At 32.0% G+C, this 23,298-nt stretch overlaps 2 protein-coding genes across 2 annotated transcripts; both read left to right on the forward strand.

Moving 5' to 3' along the window:
• Window positions 1-2,620: 2,620 nt before the first annotated feature.
• Window positions 2,621-4,792, forward strand: LOC143078571 (putative G-protein coupled receptor Mth-like 12). Its single transcript, XM_076253429.1, is given in 3 exon segments — window positions 2,621-3,263; window positions 4,496-4,615; window positions 4,787-4,792. Coding segments are annotated over 3 exon segments (648 nt in total). The 5' UTR covers window positions 2,621-2,741.
• A 15,013-nt stretch (window positions 4,793-19,805) lies between these two features.
• LOC143078572 (uncharacterized) lies at window positions 19,806-23,178 on the forward strand. The gene is made up of 3 exons (XM_076253430.1): window positions 19,806-20,005; window positions 20,165-20,411; window positions 23,128-23,178. Exons 1-3 carry the CDS (start codon window positions 19,806-19,808, stop codon window positions 23,176-23,178), a joined length of 498 nt encoding a protein of 165 aa, XP_076109545.1.
• Window positions 23,179-23,298: the final 120 nt, after the last annotated feature.

Genomic DNA, 23,298 nt, shown 5'->3' on the forward strand with positions numbered 1-23,298 from the left:
GTAATATTACTGGTAATTGGGATCCACTTGATGTTGACTTAAAACACGATTGTCTACAAACAAGTCGAACACCAGTCACTGTACCTTACAGCAATATACATTGCTACTATTGTAATAGAAATAATACACAAACCAACATATCAAAGATATTTGGGGCTACATTAAACAACAGTACATATATCAACGGAAGTTTTATGTCACAGTTTAACCAAATTGAGCTTAACTATGAAAGTGTCAAAAAGATTGGTATATATTTGTTTTCAAGTAAGAATAACGACTCTGGAACAGCACAAGATCTTATTAAGCGAGGAGTGAATGATACGCACAACTTGAACACCACTGTGCTATTTTCGTACAATTTAGCCTTGACAGGCCGCTCACAATTATGCAGTAATTCATTTGAACAACAATGTCCATGTGACTGTAGTGAACACTGTCATTTCAACAAAGAAGACTGTTGTTTTGAAAGATTCCTGGAAAAGTCACTGTACTGTACACACAAGAGAAATTCTATAGACGCTGTCCAGTATCTTGTTTATAACGAATGTTCTTATGAAGAGAACGCATGGATAACGGCACTCTGTAAAAGTGATAATGAAAATCATTTATATTCTGTGTTACCAGTTGAATACAGCTACCAAAATTACACCGTCCAATATAAGAATATATACTGTTATCTTTGCAATAAAAATACAAGTACTGAAGTAATGCATATTGAAAACGAAAACGTAAATACCTGGGATTTACTTATCAGATGTCAAGTCTATTTACCTATATTTTTTCACGATAACATTGATGATTACCTTACTTTTGCGATACAAAATTCGTGTGATATGTTTTACGAACCATTTTCCTTTGATGTTTCAGCGTGTTCAAAACCAACCACATGCAATACCTCAGGTATATCGAAATATACTCATCCAGATATTACATTTGTATGTGAGTCTGTTAACTTGCAGTTTCTGGAAACACCATTTTGTTCAATGTGTAACCCATCTTCTACAACAGAACCGGTATATACAAGATGCAATGTAACAGGACAATGGGAAGAATACGATAAAGAAATTGAAAACAACTGTCTGAATTTACCGGAAATAGAATACCATTTGCCGTTCAAGAATTATTTCTGTAAACAATGTAATGGAAACGTTATGGATAAATGTTCATTATCAGTATATGATACTACCACAACAGAATTAACCACAGTTTCTACCAGAAGGCCACCGATCCTAAACAAATATACGTTTCGAACTATTTTTGATTTTTATAATTATAATGACCAACATATTCAAACAACAGTTATTAAAAGATGCAACGTCACACAAATTGAAGATCCAACCAAGGTAAAGTTGTCATGTAACGTTTAAGGGGATTCCTGGGTATAAATCAACTTTTTTTTTCTAATACAGGATTTCGCTATATTTTTTTATAAATGAACTTTATCATATACTTAAAAGAAAAATGAAATAAAAAAATTAGGTCATCGTTCATTTAAGCTCATAATCTGCCTCCGGAAGAAGCATACATGTTTGTTAATGTTGTTGAACTAATAGGAGAAATAGAGGTAATATCGAAATAAAAAAATAACCTAATTACAGAAATCGCTTAAATTTTACAATTATTTAGTTTATGTACAGCTTATATGAAAACAATAATAAAAAAGATGGGTCACCGATGAGTTAAAAAAGATATTTCAAATTTAATGCCAAAAATGGCATTTTTGCACCAAAGGAGCTTTTTCAATGATATAAACATTTTAAAAGTCATCTGGGGCCAAACCGAATCGATTTTTGGGGTTGATTATTTACCATATCATAAAGTAATAAATAATAGTGTAATAAATAAAATTTGTAATGAAAAAATAAAGGTTCAATTTTTTGCTGAAATTTTTGTACCCATGAGCCACCTTAAAAACAGGTCAAACCTCTCTCTCTCTCTCTCTCTCTCTCTCTCTCTCTCTCTCTCTCTCTCTCTCTCTCTCTCTCTCTCTCTGTCTGTCTCTCTCACTCGCTCTCTCTCTCTCTCTCTCTCTCTCTCTCTCTCTCTCTCTCTCTCTCTCTCTCTCTCTCTCTCTCAGATTATAGGAAAATGATTCAGTAGTTTACCAACAGAAATATTCCGGTTATCCTTTATTTTTATAACATATGTTTAACTGAAACTTGTTTACATTTGTTTGACCTTAATAGTGAGATTCATTCAAAATATTGTATGTCTTATATCATTATCGTTTCTTTTTACAGAATAGATGTATTGATCTGATGTGTTATCCCGGACGAATTCTGACAACTGATGGGTGTAAACCATTACTAAAGACAACTAGCAACATAGGTTATATTTTATCTCTTGGAATGAAAACAGAATTAGGTAGCAATATCAATGAAACACGGTATTTTTTGGAAGAAGTAGAATTTACCTTAAAACTTTTTCTTTCAAAAGAATTACAACTTCAAAGATTAAATTTCTTTTCTTCGATTTTGCTCCCACGTGCTAAATGTGAAGATGACTTTATATGGGAAAATGGCACCGAAATAAAAATATCTATTTACCAAGATGTATATATCCTACAGGAAATAGATAGAGCACGCCTTGAAGAAAAACTTCTTTCTATACAGAACAATAACTTAACTGTTTTGTATGACTCAAGAACTCACAATTTCAATTTTTTTAGTGACCCAGAAGCAGTACATATTCAAAGTTATATTTCTCAAAACAGAATTTCTGATCACTGCTATTTACAGGTCATGAGAACGGCGGCTACTTCATTTTCTCATACGTATGTTAATCAGTTGTTGGTTTGTGAACAAATAGAATTGGAGACAACAGAATTTAACATACATGCTTTCAAACTAGTTTTCTTGGGGATTGAATTAGATTCTGATGAATATACTATACTGACTTCAGGAAAAGCTAGGATATGTGCCGATACTTTTAGAAAAATTTTAGCAAACGACAAAACACCAAAGAAAAATATTTGGGACATTATTCATGTATCATGTACCTGTTTATCTCTTGTGAGTCTAGCAGCTACTTTCATGACCTACCTTATTTTTCCAACCCTGCAAACACTTCCAGGAAAAAATAATGTGTGCTTAGTATTTTCAATGTTTTGGAGTCATGTTTTGTTTCAGATTGTTTTATTTGAATCAATATCAGATATAATATGTACGATACTTGGAATGTTGACACATTATTTTTGGTTGGTGACTTTCGCATGTTTGAATGTTTGTTCTTTTCATATGTATAGGGTCTTTATGAGCAAAACTGCAATTATATTTTCAGAATACAAAACAATTTTGATGTACATTCTGTATTCATACGGATCACCTACGTTAGTTGTGAGTTTAAATAGTGTACTTACATTTTTCATTTCGGAACATGCATCTATCGGGTATGGAGGAGCTATTTGTTTTTTGACTCATCGTACGTCCTTCATTGCTTTTTTTATTGTCCCTATTACTTTTGTTTGTTTTACAAACGTAGGTTTCTTCATTGCAACGGCAATTAAAATTATCAATAGACCAAAGATAGAAAATGAAACAACTAAAGACCTCAACAGAATTAATTTTTTGGTTTATTTGAAATTATTTTCTGTGACAGGAATATCTTGGTTGTTTCAGATAATTGATACATTTCTTCCATTGTCTGCCTTCTCGACATTCATTTCAATCTTAAATGGTGTGCAGGGCATTTTTATCTTTTGGTCATTCATTTGTAACAAACGAGTCCTTGATTTGTACATGAGGGCTTGTAGGCCAAGTCTTGGTAAATCTGCCCACTACGGAATTGTAAGATCGAGTGCTAGCACAATAAGCACAGAACTTCAAACAATGTCAAAACGAGGACAAACCTAATGAAATTGTCAGATTATTTTGCATGATACAAAGTCGTATTTTTTCTGACTTTTAATAGTTATCAAAGGTACCAGGCTTATAATTAAATACGCAAGACTCGCGGTTCGTCTACATAATACTCATCCGTGACGCTCAGATCATATAACGTCTTTACATTTAATGCATGTATGTACGATGTGTTCGGATTGATATTTTAGTTTTAGATGCATTCTTCTTTTTTGATCTATTTTTATTGGCTCTGAACTAGCTGTTAGTAACTGCGGGCTTTCTCAAATATGTAATTTGTGAATTATGGTGAATAAATTCCCCTCCAAGTCCTGTTTTTTGTGTGTGTTTCTGCTTTTTATAGATCTTATGAGTTAAGCACTTTTTCATTATTTTTTTATATAATTTATTCTTATGTTCTACTGTTAGACAACTCCATAGGTTAAGAGGGATTTGCCGCCAATAAACATTTTTAAGTCTGTCTCTGAAATTACTGTAAACAAGTGGTTGTCGTTTATTGTTGTTTCTCGTTATTTTTTGTAAATGGTTTTGCATACAGTTTGTTCTTATAATGTGCCGTTACACCACTGTCCCATGTAAATAAACCCATCATAAGTACCAGGATTGAAATTCTATATTTGCACTAGACGTGCGTTTAGTCTACACAAGACTCATCAGTGAGTCTGGAATCAAGCAATGTTGAAAAGACCAAATAAGGTACGAAGTTGAAGAGTATTGTGGACAAACAATCCATAAAGATTTTGCCAAATACAGTAAAGGTAAACTTTCCTGCGGCGAATGAGTGGGTCGGTGCATTATTTTTTAATAACATGTTTATCGACGCCAAATTATGAATGTGTCTGTAATTCAGAGGTTGTCTCTTGTTGCTGTTTGTCATATATGTTTATCCTTTATTGTTCTGTACATAAATCAGGCCTTTACTTTTTCAGATTTGAAATGTTTAATTTTTGCTATGTCGGGTGTTTTTATAGCTGACCATGCGTTATGTGTTTTGCTCATTGATGAAGGCTGTTTGTTAACTTTAGTTTGTTTATTTCCATGTAGTTGGTCTCTGATGGGGCGTTGTCACATCGGTTATCATTCCACATATTCTTTTTTTTTGTATATAATATAAATATATATGTGTATTTGTTGTTGTAACTATAATGTTATTAAATGAGTTTTTGAATAAAACAAAAACCTCACTTTAATGTGTTCTTTTATACTCTACTTTTAAAGACATATTTTATATCTGCCATCAAATCAGTATGCTTATCTTGTTGATACTCCATTTGAAAAAGTAATCAAAACGATACAGTAGAAATTGATTTAAAGTAACTGACATATCATTCCGTCTCCTATAAGTCTCATTGAACTATTTCCACCTCAACTAGATTGATTTTCTCGCTTGAGCCGGTACGGCGAAAGCGCAAAAATCAATCGAGTTGAGATGACCAATGACAATCTGTTTATCGCTATTTTGCATATGACGACGTTGTCAATTTCATGTCAATTTCATTAGTAACGTCACGTGTCTCCTTAGTTTCTAGCGATAATTTTCCATATCATATGATATGAAAAATTATCAAAATAAAAGATCAAAGAAAAAATGCACAAAATAGTGATAATAAGGTTTATTACCAAACATTTAATACTAGTTTTACTCTGTTTTGAGTTTGAGCTAAAATAAAATTAAATAATGTATGCGTAATTCTAGAAAATAACTTACCCCTTAATCGTTATTATGATTTAAAATGCTGTGCATGTCTTTTGAGACAAATATTGTTTAAATGTAGAATAACAACACCTTCTTAAAACAATACAAATCGAAATTTTAATGCTTAGTAAGTGCTGCAGTAGTCATTTCAGGGCAATATCTTCAAAAAGAAGTCGTCTGTCAGTTTTGTTGTCAATTGACATTAGGTAGTTATTATTATTCATATTCTTGTTGATAAATATTCTGTATCAACTTCACAAATAATACATGATGGTCTTGAAATATGATCGAAAGGTACCAGAGGGATATTCAAACTCACAAATCTAAAATAAACTGACAACGCTATGGGTAAAAACGAAAAAAACAACAATTGTAGACAAAACACAAAATAGAAATCTAGTGGGTATGCAACACGAACCCCACAAAAACTGATTGTGATCATAGATGCTCCGGAAGGGTAAACAGATACTGCTCCACATGTGACATCCTTTGTGTTGGTCATATTAGTAAAACCCGGTGACAAGTCTAAATGAATATTCCATAAATGTTAACTAACTCGTGATGGCGTCCGTAAAGTTTACGAAGGAATAATTTCAACCCCACCATTTGGAACTCTTGTATTAAAAAGCCTCTTTGTGAGCAGCAACCCTTTATCAAAGAAATAATGATAGGAAATACAAGCACGGGAATGTATCAGTTAGGATATATTGTGTGCAGACGCTGTCACATATAAATCATCTCGTTTGTAGTAAAGTTCTGTTTTCAACAGACCCTCATTTTCAATTTGTAGACGAATTCAAGATATCTTGCAGACTTAACTGTATTTGTTGTATCCTTGATGTAAAGTTCGATGGGATGGATGCGTTCAACATAGTCACCAAGGAAAGACTCTAGGTACTGACGTCATTTATCATTGTAATTTTGAATGTTAAAATGGTCTTTTTATTTGTCTTTGTTTATGTTCTTGCCTTTACTGTTTAGTTCATTTTCGGTAATATCCTTTTAAAGTGGCTCGTTATTTATACATACCGCTATTTTGTTATTGCGCGATGGTTATTATGTGGGTGTTTTTGTCTTTCATGTGTGTTTATGTGCTCTGTCTATGGATGAAGGCAACAATTTTACAATTAGAAAAATGCATACCTTATGGTCGGCTGTAAAAGACCCCAATATGAAAAATACAAAACAAATTTAATTGAATAAACAAACGGCCTTATTTATGAAAAAAAAAACAATTTACAAAAGAGTATATGACAGACATGAACCAACATTGATCACTGAACTACAAGCTCCTGACTTAGAATAGGAACATAAAGAATATGGCGGCGTTAAACATGTTTGTGAGCGTCCAACCATACACCGAATATACTATGCCTATTGCTGATAGAATCTGAGATATGGACTTGACCATCAAAACCTAACCTTGTTTACTGTACCAAAAATTAAGGTCGAAGTCAACTGAAAACTGTCTGACGGGCATAAGGACCTTGCAAGGTACGCACATACCAAATATAGTTATCATCTTACTCATAAAAAGAGAGAAATTAACATTACAAAAAATCTTTAACTTTTTTTCAAGTAGTCACTGAACCATGAAAATGAGGTCACAGACAATTGACATATGACAGACGGATACTTCGTAACACGAGGCATCTATATACAAAGTCTGAAACATCTATATCTTCCACCTTCTAAAATAGATCTATAAAGCTTTTAAGAATTTAGCTAACGCCGCCGCCGTCGCCAGATCACTATCCCTAAGTCGATCTTTCTGCGACAAAAGTCGCAGGCTCGACAAAAATCAGTTGAAAAAGCCTGAACTCATCACATGGATACAAATAGATATACATCTAACAAAAACACAGAGTGGACGTGGCCGGACAATTATCAGTTTTATATTAATGAATTGAAACGCATGACAAAAAACTTTACAGGTTAGTTAAAGCCGATTTCCTTTAAAAAGAACAGATTTCCAATGTCCCCCGCGTTGCACTTATTTAATATTTCAAAGTGGCATAACTCGTTTTAAAAAAGTCGATCGTCCACCATTATAAAACTTATCCGAGATGTTACAGGTATTAACTTATATCATAAGCTTTATAAAAATCTGGCTAAATTGTATCCGTGGAAGCGCTAACGAGGGCATTTTCCATAAATTTAATTTTTCGAATCTCTTTTAAAAAAGATTTTTTGTCCACCATTTAAGAACATGTCCGAAATATTTCCGATAGGGGCCTGTTTATCGAAGCTCTCTTAGGATTAGGACGTGTCCTAAGACCAACTTAGGACATATCTTACTCCTAAATGGGTTTATCAAACATGTCGCAACTAAGGAAAATCCTAGGAATTGTCCTAACTTTAGGATACCAATTTAGGTGTCTTAAGATGGTCTTAGGATGGTCCTAACTTTAGGATATATTTAGGATGGTTATCTTATAAACAAATATGGCCTGTATTGGTTTCATTTCATTCTCATGGCGGGGGAAAACGGGGGGGATCAAAAATATGGCAAAAATATATATGACTTTTGTTGTAATCTCTGTCCTTCCTTTTAGTTTTTCAACCTTTTCATCCTGTTTTTTTATATATAAGTTTATTATGACATTTTTTTTAACATAAATTGACATCCCCCTTTTTTTGCAAAGTTGCTCATCCTGTTTTTTGTATTCCAAATTTCTGTCCTGCTTTTTTCAAATAACATCCTAGCACCACCTCCCCCTCCTAAAAAATCAAATGGTATCTCCTTACATGATTCTGATGCATATTAGATCCAAATTCCCCTTTTCAGCACCATTGGTTGCAACATTTGACAAGTTACCAAAAAAGCTTAGTTTTACTCTATTTCCACGTCGACAAGGAGAGTCTGTTGTTTTGCATCGGTAAAATTCGAATTTCGTCTCTTGCTCATATACACACGTAATAATCAGTATTTATAAGAAAAATGCACGAGATTTGCCTTTGGAATTTTAAGTATGAAACCGTGACACTTCGAATTCAGCTCACTCAATGCATATTATATATAATAGTGATTTTACCAATTACATATTTCATTTTAACTTTTGACAATTAGTTTGTTTAAAACTTATATAAAACGTAATTATATTATTTGTCTTATGTTTTGTTTCATAAAGTTTAAATGTACATTTATAATATACAAATTATTTAAAACTTTAATTTTAAACTAATGATTATTTTATATATTAATCTTTCAATAATAGTAATTGGTTAAATTTGATACAATATTTTCATTTTTCATTTTTAATTTGCTATTTATTTTACGCCAATACTTAGGACAGCGGATAGGACGTCCTAGCTAAGATAATCCTAAGATAGCTTCGATGTGCATGCTGACACGTGTCGTAAGTCGGTCCTATCTTTATTCTAACTTCTGTCCTAAGAAATTCTTAGGACCGATCCTAGGACAGTTTCGATAAACAGGCCCTGTACTATAAGTTTTATAAAAAATCTGGCAAGAATTGTAACCGTGAAAAGCTAATTATAAAGAGGCCATTTTCCATAAATTTAATATTTTCAAGGGACATTACTCTTTTGAAAAAAGTCGATCGGACACCATTTACGGAATTGTTCGAGAAATTGCTGATATTCACCTGAACTGTAAGTTTTATAAAACTTTGGCAAGAATTGTACACGTGAGAGCCATTATAAGGCCATTTTCCATAAATTTTATATTTCTAAAAGACATAACTCTTTTCAAAAAAAAGTCGGTCGTTCACAATTTTATAACTTGTCTGGGATATTGCTGATATTAACCTATAGTTTTAGCTATGCAAGAAGCTGGCAATTATTGTACATGTGAAAGCCCTCAAAAGACAGGACGGACGGACTTATGCCCGAAACTAAAATTAATAAAAATCATACAAAACTAACAAAGGCCAGAGGCTCTGACTTGAGTCAGGCGCAAAAATGCGGCGTAGGTTAAACATTTAAACATATTTTGTGAGACCACAACGCGAAGATCTGATCTGTTGTTGTCATGGTCAACTCGTTTTACAATTACTGTATGTTTATTTACCTTGTTAAGCAATTTGTAACTTAAAGCCAAACAGGCGATTTAAGCAAACATTCTGTAATTTATGTCAAAGATCGTATACAACAAAGATGAATCCACATTCCAAAAAAAGCAATGTAATTACAAAATCCGATATTTGATAATCAATTTAAGAAGATTAATAGAATTCAAATTGACTGTTACGAAATTTTGAAACTTCGCTTTCATCGTGAAACATCACAATGAGATACAACTTTGAAACTACTAGATTCGAGTGACACGTTTTATATTTACAGAACTTCAATCCATTGTGTAGATACATGAACACTATTTATATATATATAAAATTGCTATGAGAGTTGTTGCAGAACTAACGTATCGAGCACGTATCAGTATATGACAGAAAGTGTATATAAAGTATTTGGGAAAGGCTAAAATGAGTATTACATGTATTCGTAGTATACATGTACTCGAACGTATCGTTCTCTTGTATCTACAGTTATGAAACCAACGAGTTAACCATGACAACAGCAGATCAGATCTCCTATTTGTCCCCTGCGTTACGCGTTGAAGGGCACATTAAAAAAAAAAACGGGCATCCATCCGTCTTTCCTGTCTTGTTAGCACTATCACGGGTACAATTCATGCCAGGTTTTTATAAAACTTATACAATAGGTTAATATCAGTTACATCTCGGACAAGTTTGAAATGGAGAACTATCGACTTTTTAAAAGAGTTACGCCCCTTGGAAATATTACATCTATGGCATACGGCCTCTTTCTTGCTCTCAATTCTTACTAGATTTTTATAAACTTGTACTATAGGTTAATATCAGCAATATCAAGGACAAGAGTTATAATGGTGGGCGATCTACTATTTTAAAAAGGTTATGCCTCTTAGAAAAATAAATATTCCGAAAAGAAAAGTTGTACCAAATAAAGCTTAGGCCTGGGGTTTGAAATGCCTATCAAGTGTTCGACTAATTCAACATTTAATAATCTATACAGTAAATTTAAAGAAAAAAAGTACCATTTCAATGATACTTCATGTCAACCCAAATATGCTGGAAATAACTTTGAAGACAAAACGCCATCTAGCAAAACGTCACCTAGAAGAGGCATTGGTCCAGTGGTGGTAATTACTCATTAAGATACTAGTCTTATGATAGTGCTGCACATTCTCATTTAAATACGACTGTTGCCTTTATTTGTTTCTCACAATGAACAACACACTGCTCTCGGAATGTTTTTATGAAAATATTTTGATTTATACTTTTTACTGCAAAAACAAGTGTCCGATTTTTACCTCGCCCAAATATGTCATTTTTACAACTAATGTTGCTTTTGTGATATCAATTAAGTCTTCGAAAATCATTAAAAAAAAGTCTGGACAGCTGGAGTCGAAGACCAAACAAAACCGGTCCCCAATTGCAATTTTAAATAATCGGTATTACGACTTCCTTTCTATATTATGATATATATATCATTTATGTTTGAAGCCCTTGATGATATATCTGTCAGGTTTTGGAAAATTACGAATGATTAAAGATATTCTGAGCTTATTTACTACAACTTAATAGCTCTTCATCTTTTATATAAGCTTTGGATTTCAAATATTTTTGCCACGAGCATCACTGAAGAGACATGTATTGTCGAAATGCGCATCTGGTTACTTAGCACATTGGTTACCACAGCAACCGATGACCGGTTTTACCTCTGGATATCTATGAGATTAAGCGCAAAAAAGCTATTTTCAACATAATTTTTCGTAATAAATGATTAAGAGAAAGAATATCTTTTTATGATTTTATTAAATATATGCATTTTATTAATTTAATTTTATGACTGATATTTTCATATTCATTTTTAATCATAATCACATACACCCCCCCCCCCCCTTTTTTTTATGTGGTGTGCATTAGGTAAAAAAATACCCTTTTAAGGTCATTTTTGAATGCTCACAAAATTTTGTGCGGAAACCTGAGTTAAAGTCGATCATGAATTTATAAATACCATGATGATAGTCTTATCTTATCATTGATGTGAAAAAGTCATGGAGAAGTATCATTTTTTTTTGTTACAATGGATACAAAATGCCTAGTTTTCATTTTTTTAGAAAAAAAAATTTGAAAAATTTTGAAATAAAATGTTTTAAAACCTTATTCTGCAGTCAGAAAAAATAAATAAATATAAAATTTGTAGAAATTATTGTAATCATCAAAATTTTAAAGACATATTAATATATAATGGTATTATAGTTTTCATTGTGTTGCTATGGAAACAATTTTATAATGATACACAAGTTTAATACAATTTTGAAAAAGTTTCAGTTAGTTTCTTAAAGTTGCACAAAAGAAGGAAAACTTAAACACTTATCAAGTTTCACTGTATACACACATGTGTATATGAATAATTTGGCTAGTATATAGCATATCGATAATGGTGTTACCACTTGAAGAGACGAGTACAATTTCTTTTAATCTGGATAAAAGTGCTGATTATGAAGAAATTTCAGTCTCTTTTCATGATCATGAAAAATATACAAGAAAAATTAGAAAGAAGAGATAAAATCATTTAAAAATTACATATTCAATTGTGCAATATTTGACATTGAATGTAGTGCCATGGAAACAAGACAAGCTGTCCATTTGCAAAAATACTGATAAGGGCTAATTTTTACAAATTCGTTTAATGAACTTCGATACATATAAGAATGAATGTATACACTTTTGCTTATATTATACAGGTATTTAGGAAATATTGAAAATATTCTAGGTATTATTAGTGATAGTGTTGTCACAGAAACAACAAATTATATGCACAAACTTAAAAAAATGCTTTAGAATAGACTAAATCTTCATAAATAAACCCTCTTCTGTAAGTTTTCAATTTAATGCAGTGGCAAATAATGATGGTTTTTACAAGTCATTCCATCAACTGTTATTCAAATGATGTAGTGAAGATTAAAGATCAAAGTGCAACTTGGTGTTGACAGTTTGAAATTATAGCTACTAGCTCCTATCTTTTTATACATAATATTAAGAAGACATAATTAGAAATTGATAGTTCAAGAAAGGCCAAGCTTTAAACTGTTTGTGTGAGGCATAGAAATAATTATCACAAAAAATGAATAATCAATATCGTAGGAGGGGGGATGAGGGGGGTTAGGGGTAGGGGGCTAAGATTTTGTAAAAAAGAAATGATCGATTAGTTGTGGTTTACTTTATGTCCGATCGATTAGTTGTGGTTTACTTTATGTCCGATCGATTAGATGTGGTTTGCTTTATGTCCGATCGATTAGTTGTGGTTTACTTTATGTCCGATCGATTAGTTGTGGTTTACTTTATGTCCGATCGATTAGATGTGGTTTACCTTATGTCCAGTGTCAAACATACGTACGGTGACCTATAGTTGTTAATGTCTGTGTCATTTTGGTCTTTTGTGGATAGTTGTCTCATTGGCAATCATACCACATCTTCTTTTTTATATAGTCTGCTAACCAAAAATTATTTAAAGTCAATAATTTGATACAATTCAACACAATATGAAATAGAACCACAAGAGTCAGAAATTTAAATAGGTCAACTAGGGAGCCCCTATAAGAATTAACACAAGGGTTCTTTAGCAAACAAAAGGTGTAACAAGCAAGGGAGGGTACGATCAACCGTTGACCCGATTGTCCCTGCTATCCATCCGACACATTTCTTCTTTGACATTCTGTCTGGAGAAAAATTTTCGAGATTTTCCAAAAAGTTCCGTTTTCCAAAGAGGACCCACGGAAAATCTGTCAGCGGGTGACTGCGGGTCTTACAACGAGCAACATGGGGAAAATATACCATTTAGACAATTTTCATAAAATGAGTCCCACTGACTGCCTTAATAGATAGCCTGCTACATTCATGCTTTAGTGATTCCATATGTAATCAACCAAATGTTTCCAATGAAAGAAGGGAGCGGGCCCTAAGGGCTACCTGGATCCGCCTATGGTAGCACTATAAAAACATTAGAAATAGGCATTGGATTATTGAAATTTGAGAAAATAACAATTATCTTAATGGATTTTGAACAGAAAATTAAAAAAAAAACAATATGATAACTCTTTACACAGGGTAACTTATAAAGAATTATATATGTGTATATATACTTTGATTTTCACTGAAAGCCAGTATTACAGACAGATGTTTCTCAAAATATGTATATTGTCTTTCTTTTAACCAAAACAATTTCAGATTTTACTTTGAAACAGGTGTTAATGTTTATGACATAATAATTATTTACATGTGACTTTTTGAACGCGACTTGTTGTCTGTGACTTTTTGTCTGTGACTTTCTGTCCTACATTCTGACCAGGGGAAATGACTTTATACCTATTTATATGTTTTAGGCTTTGCATCAAATTTATCGAAACACTTAGATTGAACCATCAATTTTATAAAATAAAAAAATATGAAATGCTTTACTAACATATTTGCAAACAAAACATGTACATATATTGACTTTCGGGAACATTTAAAACTTAGACAAGTTTCTGGCAACCCTCAAGTTAAGTCCTCGAATATGTTTACTCAATTAGTCCGCAAAATGTTTATTTGTTTTTTATGAAAATATTTGAAACTACCAAGATATTTTGCACAGGGCTCGGGCATGCCTTAAATAGTACGCGGAAATAATTATTTACTGTATGTATGGCCTACTTCAATCACACCTTTTGTGTGTTACTTTATATTTGTGGTGAAACGTGTCAAATTATAACCGTTATTATACAACATAATTTACAACACAGTTAAAACAATATACTACTCAATACCATAAAAAGTTTTAATAATCCGGTGCTTGTAAAAGTACCCTAAACTGTTTGAAAATGTAATGTTATTATAAATTTTAAGCAAATCCTATCAGATATCAAAAAAGTATTAGGTAGTACCAGAAGTTCATTACTAGTAATGGAGTACAAAGACCAGGACACAGTCAATGTTGGTCAGGTCAAGTTTTAACCCCAAAACATATATATTTTACTGGTGTTTTTTAATAATATAAAATAACTCGGACTTTTCATCGGTCAGGTCATTGCTGTTGTTGTTCAGGTCATTGTCAACATAAGAAAGGTCACGTTTTCTGAATTTTTTAATATTTTTTGCTCTTTTTTATCATATATATATATTTAATGATTATTAAATTATATTTAAATTTAACAAAAATCCATTAATAAATAAAAAAAAGTTATTAGCATTTTCATTTGGTCCTGTCATTGTCAGCCTTGGTCAGGTCACATTTAATGAAGGTTTAAAAAAGTTTTCTATACTTTTTCTTATATTTATGTTTTGAATCTGGGACTATTATACTAAGTTAGTATTATAGTTCCAGATTGAATGGAATAAATTTATAACAATTCGAATTTAACATAAATCCATTGAGAAATAAAAAAAGTTATTAGCGTTTTCGTTTTGGTCCAGTCATTAGTGTCACCCACCAAAGGGAGATAATTCGTTTTGTGAGGAATATTGCACAATGATCATTTTTTAGAAATTAATTTCGCATGTTTCTAGGTAGATTACACATAACTTTTTTTGACTTTTGCGTAAAACAAGACTGAAATTAATTGCTTTTGTGTTTCTTTTTAATACATGTAGCTGCATGATTTCACAACACTACACCAAATATTGTATTTTTCTCAAAATCCCAACTTTCTCTGCTGTAACTATGGTAACCAACCAATATATATATATCGGTTAGCATTATTTTTCTGAATAGTCTAATAGGATCTACATATCAGCCAATTTGCAGAAAGATCGGTGACTGTGTGCCGGAAAAGTTTAAGTGGTTACAGAGAATGAGTATTAACAATCGACTAGTTTTGAATAATCAGAGTCAATTAAGCGGCCTGATGACTTTTTTGAAAAATCGCATTAAATGTTTATTAATCTAAAACAATTGGTAGGCGAAAATAATCTGGACTATGTTCGTTGTTGTTCTGCATTTTGCATGATGTGTCGACTATTACATTATTACATGTTGTTTGTGCGTTTCTCTCTGATGAATGTTCTTTCGAGTGTTTGTACAGTATTTTGTCACGTAATAGTGTCATTTCAGCGATATTTTTTAACATTGTCATAAGGAGGAAGGTTTGGTTTGCCCTTAAACCGGTTTCAACCAACCATTTTTCTTTAGATGTCCTGTACCAAGTCAGAAATATGACAGTTATTATCAAATAGTTCGTTTCTATGTATGTTGGCGTTTCTTTTTATTGTACTTCAGTGTTCTAGTTGTTCCTTTGTTTTCCTCTTATAGTGGATGAATTTCTCTCGGTCATAGTTATTTAATAACCCGGATTTGTTTTCTCTTAATCGTTTTATGACGTTTAGAACACCGGTATACTACTGTTGCCTTTATTTAGTGTTAACACTTGTGTTTTTTATTTGTTTAACTTTATTTGTGAAGGGTATATCAATAATAATAAAATGGATCATGTCTGTCAACTTGAATCTGTATTTTGCCTGCATAAAGCCATTAATGTTTGAATTGCGTATTGTTGATTGGCATAAGGAAATAGTATGCCTTATGTTAGAATGTAGATTGAATAGCGCTAAATAAAAATGTCGAAAAGATAAATCTGTAGCTTTCACAGTTGACAATATTTATGTTGTTACTCCAATTCAAAATCGACCATCAATAAGAAAGGTTTTTAAAACAAATGAGTTGTGCCTTCGATTATATGAAAAACGATATGTTTACATGATATATAGACATACATTTTCTATCGGCTGATATTGAACTCTATGGCATTATTATGACATTTCCTCGAATTATTCAGTTTCACAGGAATCTGATACTTTTCGCTGTACATAACAAAGGAATTGTCAGATATATAGAATACTCAAAAGAAGAGATAACCTGAAGATGATGATCTTCTATATACAATAGTAGACCCAATAGACGTGTTTCCATAGTTTGACGTTTATGAGATAAATTGTAAGGAAATAAGTCGTTTATCTTATAATAAAAAAAATGAAACTTTTAGAACTACTTGTCAGTACTAATACAACAGTTTTCACAAACATTGCGCATGTGTAGAGATTCAGGAAAGAAAACATTATAAAACGTCATTTCAACAATGATGTATCGAATCAAATGGTTCTAATGTAGGGTTATGTCGATGCTTATATTGCATCAGGTACATATATTTCCTTAGAGTTTTTACGATTTTCAGAAACCACTAAAATGATAGGCGTTCTTCGAATTCAATTTTTTGTACTGTTCTGTACTGGAACATATAAAGAGTTTGTGCATGGTAAGGATGTAAATGTAACTTACATTACCGATGTATACTCTGAATTTTGTGGAAAAAGTAAATGTAACAACAAAAGAGAAGAAAAATCAAACGTACAAAGTGTATCTATCAACGATAGCTTTTGTCCTGACTGTTCGTGTAATGTTTCTTGTTTTATAAAAGGAAACTGTTGTCCTGATGTTTTCTTTGACTATGAACCAACATGCACAATAACAAACATTCTATCTTGGAATCGTCAAACAAAATCTTCAAAAGCAATACAAATGATAGCCAAATGTCCAACCGATTCAGATGAAGAAATTAGTAAACTTTGTAACATCTCGAGTGATTTGGAAACACAACTTCAAAATATACCCGTGACCTCAAGACAAAGCGGTCTTACATTCAGAAATATCTACTGCCTTATGTGTTTTAATGAAAGTCTGGAATATGCAATACCCTGGAGTCTAGAAATAGATTGTGAGGAGGAAGGCAACCTTAATTTTATAACAAACTATTCTCAAATCATAAAACATGCAAAGAGTAACAAATGTGACATATTCTATTACACTTCTCCCCTACAAAACTACACCAGATCATGTAAACTGAATAAGAACATCATAAGTACGTGTAATGTGTCTGGAACCTGGAAAAATTATGACTTTAATATTGAATATGCTTGCCAGACATACGACAACAACTTTTGTATGTTCAAAAATATATATTGCTATATGTGTAACCCTTCGGAGAAATCAGATGTAATTACAGGGAGCAATATAACAGCATGCTCAAGTTCAATTAGACATTTAAGCGACAGCCCTGAACAATTTTATAGTAAAATTTCACTGCGGAATCTACATGTATATACTTTTTACAAAGATAGTTCCTATAAAACAAAAGTTTTCGACCCGAACAAGGTAAGATATGTTTAGTCATAGGAATAAGTAAACTAATAAAAAAAACGATCCCCGAATAATACTCAAAACGGACAGTCCCTTAACACATGGCAAAATCAAAAGCTAAAACTAATCAAACGAATGAATGAATAACAACTGTCATATTCCTAGCTTGTACAGTAATTTTTCTATTTAAAAAACTGTGGATTGAAAGTGGTTTTATTGCTAGCTAAATCTCTCACTTGTATGACAATTGTAAAAGCAATGAGGTCCTTTTTTTGGCCAAAATCAAATTGCAAATATTTCTGAAATGTGTCAAGACTAATGTTCGAGGTATTCAGAAAATTAAATCAATTTCACATTTAAGAGATAGAATGGGATAACCAAGACGAAATTGATATTTTTTTTTTTTATATTTTAGATTTACATAAGTATGTGAACACTCAGGAAACAACATCAATTTTGTGCGATAATGTCAATAGTTCTAGTAAAGCTTCTCTTTAACTATGATGTTGTTTCTTGGCTTCACATAATATTTCCGCAAGGGAAATAAGTATTTAAAACTGCATAAATTTAGGGATATCCTGTTTTCATCGTATGCCTTTTTATGCTTCTTTTTTACATTTATTTGTTTTTGTAGTGATTAAGATTATAACACAGTGTTTACAGATGAACCCCTATTTTTGAGATTTGTTCCTACTGTATTGTTATCGTATTGGTGTCCTTATAATGCAATTTGATGCGACAGTCATACAAGTGAGAGGCTTATCTAGCTATAACTAGTTATCAAAGGTACCAGGATTACAATTTCATACGCCAGACGCGCGTTTCGTCTACATGAGACTCATCAGTGACGCTCAGATCAAAATAGTGATAAAGCCACAGATGTTCAAAGTCGAAGAGCATTGAGGACCCAAAATTCCCCAAAAAAAGTGCCAAATACGGCTTAAAAGCAAGGTTCAATCCATCATTTTCTACATACGAAAATGCATGTACCAAATCAGGAATATAACAGATGTTATCCATTCGTTTGATGTGTTTAAGCTTTTGAAGTTGCCATTTGATTAGAAACTTTCCCTTTTGAATTTCCCTCGGACTTTTGTATTTTTGTGACTTGACTTTTATTACTGTTGCCTTTATTAACCTTTAAAACAAAGTAAGAGAAAATGCATAGGTTCAATAAGATTTTATTTTCTAGTGTTGGGTTAATAATGTAACTAAACCAAAAATATCTTATAGATATAGGAAGATGTGGTGTAAGTGCCAATGAGACAACTCTCCATACAAATAACAATATCATACCTGTATCATTTTAATTTTCAACTATGTGGTTATCGGAAAATCCGGCAAATCCGTTCCTTTATATATGTAGACATTGCTGCAATACAAATGTTGAAAATGCTAAATATAAATGACTTATCAATTTTCAGAATAAATATCGGAATATCATGTGCTACCCAGGAAGAGTTTTGACGAGTGATGGGTGTGTGCCATTATTGCAAACGACACGAAACCTGGGCTATATTGTTTCTCTTGGATTGACATCAGAATTAGCGAGCGACATTATTGGAACTGTGCCGTTTTTGAAATCAGTCAAAACAGCTTTTAGAAAATACTTGAAGAGTCTATTAGATATCAGAAAGGTTAATTTTACGTCATCCATCTATTGGGCAAATCCAAACTGTGCAGAAAATATTATATGGCAAAGTGATACTAAATTGAATATAAGTGTGTATCAAAAGATTTTGATCTTAGACTATATTGATAGATTTAAAGTTGAACAAAAACTCATATCAATTTTCAACAGTAATTTTGTGGTTGCTCATGACCTTAAAAACTTTACATTCAAGGTATTTAAGAATGTCGAAGCGCTAAGTATCGAGAGCTATAGTTCAACAATGGGATTTGTAAAATCCTGTTTTCTAAGAGCGGTAAAAGAAGATTCGTTTTTGTATTCAAATGTGAACAGTCTCCTGACATGTCCACAAATAGAACTAGAAATGACTGAATTTAGAATAAATTCTCTTAAGTTAACTATTCTGGCAAAATCAATTCAGCTAGAGTATGATGAATTTATTATAATGTCATCTGGAAAAGCCAGAATATGCCTTGAAACATTTAGATATACATTTATCGTCACTCAAAAAACAACGTCTGATCATGATGTAAAGGAGATTATTCAAGTCATTTTCACTTGTACATCTCTTGTGTGTTTAGTTGTAACTTTTATAACTTATTGTATATTCCCTTCCTTAAGAACCCTGTCTGGTAAAAACAATATGTGCTTAGTATTTGTAATATTCCAATGCCATCTTTTCTTTCAATTCACATCAGTTGGGGCTAAAACACAAACAGTATGTATGATTATTGGAGCCTTATTACACTACTTTTGGCTAGCGATTTTCAGTTGCTTGAATGTCTGTTCCTTTCATATGTACAGAGTCTTTACTAGCAAAACAGTGTTATCTACATCAGAAAACAAACGATTAATAACATACATCGTGTATTCTTATGGAATACCTTTGGTTATTGTGTTATCAAACATCGTATTTACATATATTTTCTCTGAACAAATATCTATTGGATATGGGGATGAACTGTGCTTCTTGAATCATGATGTATCATTCATTTATACTTTAGTGGTTCCTATAAGTATTGTTTGTTGTACAAACTTATTTTTCTTTACAGTATCAGCCTTTCATATCAAAAGACTAACAATAGATGAAGGACAAAATGAATATAACAGAATGCATACAATAATTTATGTAAAATTATTTTCTGTCACGTGCATTATCTTGATCTATCAAATTATCAATACCTTTCTACCAATGTCTGAGTTCTCAACAGTTATGACAGTATTGAATGATCTGCATGGCATATTTATTTTTTGGTCCTTTATTTGTAACAGACGAATTCTCGATTTGTTAGTGAAGAGAAGGTTTAGATTTAGGATGCATGTAACTTTGACAGACAGTCGGAATCAACCAAAATTAAGCTCAACAAGTATTGAGCTAAATGTAATCTCACTACAGAGAAGAAATCAATAAGCTTTAAATTCATGTTGTAAGCATTCTGTTTTTGTCACCGAAAATATCTTCAATTAAAGTCGCCTTTGTAAAACAGTATTTCATTAGTAAATTTGGATACCATGATTTCATATAGATATACTAGTAATGTTTTTACTACATACAATAGTTGAAACATTCTTAACATGGTTAAGACCCGAAATAATTATCTTCATTTTAGGATATATATTTGTATGATTGTTATTAATGATTAAAAACTTGTCCAAAGTTTCAATTTTACTTATGTCAAAACTTTTAAAAGTGTTTAAAAATAAGTATCATATTCCAAAAATTTGGAATTTTCCGGAATTATCAATGCATGTATTACAAGTATACTTGCAAAGCAATGTAAATTATTGAACATACTTAGGCGTTTGTCCTTTTTGACTGAAGACACCAATGTAAAATATGATTATTCGAGCGTGACGGCTATACATAATTCGAAAATATTCTGATAAGTATCAAAAGTAAATATCACAAATATTATGTTTACACTTCCAGAGCATCCGGAATCACACAAGTTTTTGGTGTGTTTGTGTTACTATGTTGTTTTTGTGATCTTTAAAAAATTTGGTTGTTTGTTTGTCTTTTTCTTTTTTTAGCCATGCAGTTTTAATTTTTTTTATACGTATGAGGTTGAATGTCCCTTTGATATAGTTCGTCTCTCTTTTAAATGCAGCAGACAAATTATATCAGTCAAAATAATAATAAACAAATACCATAATTTCTTTATCGCGGGAAAAGGGAAACATAATACACATTTAAAATGAGATTTAAATGATAACTACTGGGGTTTTTTTCGTGATGATTTTTTATTATTTTCTAATTTTATACAAAGATTTAAGATGATCCTTGGATCCTCAAATTACGGATTATTCTTTTGAGGTAAAGTTACACCACTATCCAAGGTTTCGTAAGGATTAATCGATCACACACGTGACTAATAGAGGCAATATAAGTATACCACTGTTCAAAAGTCATACATGTCATAACTCGATTGAGAGAAAACAAGTCCTGGTTACACACTAAAAATCATGGGAACATACATTAACTATAAGAGAAAAAACGAAACAACAGACACACTAAAGTACAACAAAAAAACAAACTTCAACGAACACACACAGAAACGAACTACAAGAAAACAACTGCCATTTTTTTGACATGTTACAGGACATTTTAAGCAAAAATGGTGGGTTCAACCTGGTTTTGTGGCAATGTTACATATACCACTAAAAAGACAACATTACAGGACAGGAATACAGTACAAATAAATGCAAGATAATTCAGGACAGAGAAAAACACAAATAAACATTTCGACATGCTAACCACAGAATAACAACCAACACGAAAAACAACCTAGGACAGCATACAAACACAGCACAACAGAACCACGAACTGTCCGTCATACGACTACAAAATGTAACACTTCATTCATTATGTGTCCTCCCTAAGTCAGGAATATGTAATCAAGTGGTTGGAGTTGATTGCTCTCCGTCGTATTAGGTTGTAATATAAATCATCCGCTGGTTTATTCTTATTTTTTTCAATGTTTCATCTTTTGTCATACCAAGTCCTTTTATAATAACTTTTTTCCATGATCCGTATGGATATTTGTTTCTTCGATAATGTTTTTTTTCTACTTTTTTTATGTCCAGTGGCAATTATTTCATGAGTATTTTGGACATACATGTGTGTGCAACATATCTTAAGTGTTGATACGCCTCTTTCTCTAAGGGGTTGATGTTATGAACTCAAATTGTGTATCTATATTTTGAACCTAGAAACCTGATGTTGGTCATGGTCATATTTTTTTTTAAATAATAGTTGTAAGATAATTGTTTCACATTCTCACTCATACGGGACCTTTATTGTTTACTATACATTATTGGTTTTGATCACTTATATTGTTATTTGTTCGCATCTTTGTCTTAATAATATTTAACAATTTTCTTTAAATCTGTTTCAATACCCATAATTAATTAATATTACATATCGATAGATGTATATCCAAAGTACCCACAAATAAACTGAACACGTTTTAACCTGCTGCATTTGATTGCACCTGTCTTATATCAGAAACCTGATGTTCAGTGGTTGACATTTGTTGATGCGTTTCATAAGTGTTTCTTTTTGTTCAGATTTTACCGTTGAATTTCCTGTTTAAATGATTTACACTAGTCATTTTGATATTTGTTGTGAACTAAGGCTCCTTTTGTAGCACTTTGACCTATAATGGCTTAGTTTATGAATTGACTTGGATGGAGAGTTGTCTCATTGGCACTCATACCACATCTTCTTATGTATATTTAGTAGTCGGTTGATATATTTCTTTCTGTAGGGTAATTGTTATAATTTATCACAACACTTCAACTATAGTTACTTAGAATGAAATTCATAACAGTGTAGCTATGGCCATTCATTGACTGGGGAAAATTAGGTGAACGTTCGTCTGTAATGCCCACTGCTCACGACGTACTTATCATAGAAATTTAAACTGTGAGGTCACCAA

This window comes from Mytilus galloprovincialis, chromosome 6, assembly GCF_965363235.1.
Source record: "Mytilus galloprovincialis chromosome 6, xbMytGall1.hap1.1, whole genome shotgun sequence".
NCBI classification, from domain to species: Eukaryota; Metazoa; Mollusca; class Bivalvia; order Mytilida; family Mytilidae; genus Mytilus; species Mytilus galloprovincialis.

Excerpts from the sequence above, each read along its gene's own strand:
- LOC143078572 (XM_076253430.1), top strand. The coding sequence starts at position 19,806 with ATGTCATCTGGAAAAGCCAGAATATGCCTTGAAACATTTAGATATACA. Across the intron at positions 20,006-20,164 it reads CTGTCTGGTAAAAACAATAT|AGTCTTTACTAGCAAAACAG; the intron begins GTGCTTAGTATT and ends TCATATGTACAG. Across the intron at positions 20,412-23,127 it reads CAAACTTATTTTTCTTTACA|GGTAATTGTTATAATTTATC; the intron begins GTATCAGCCTTT and ends TTCTTTCTGTAG.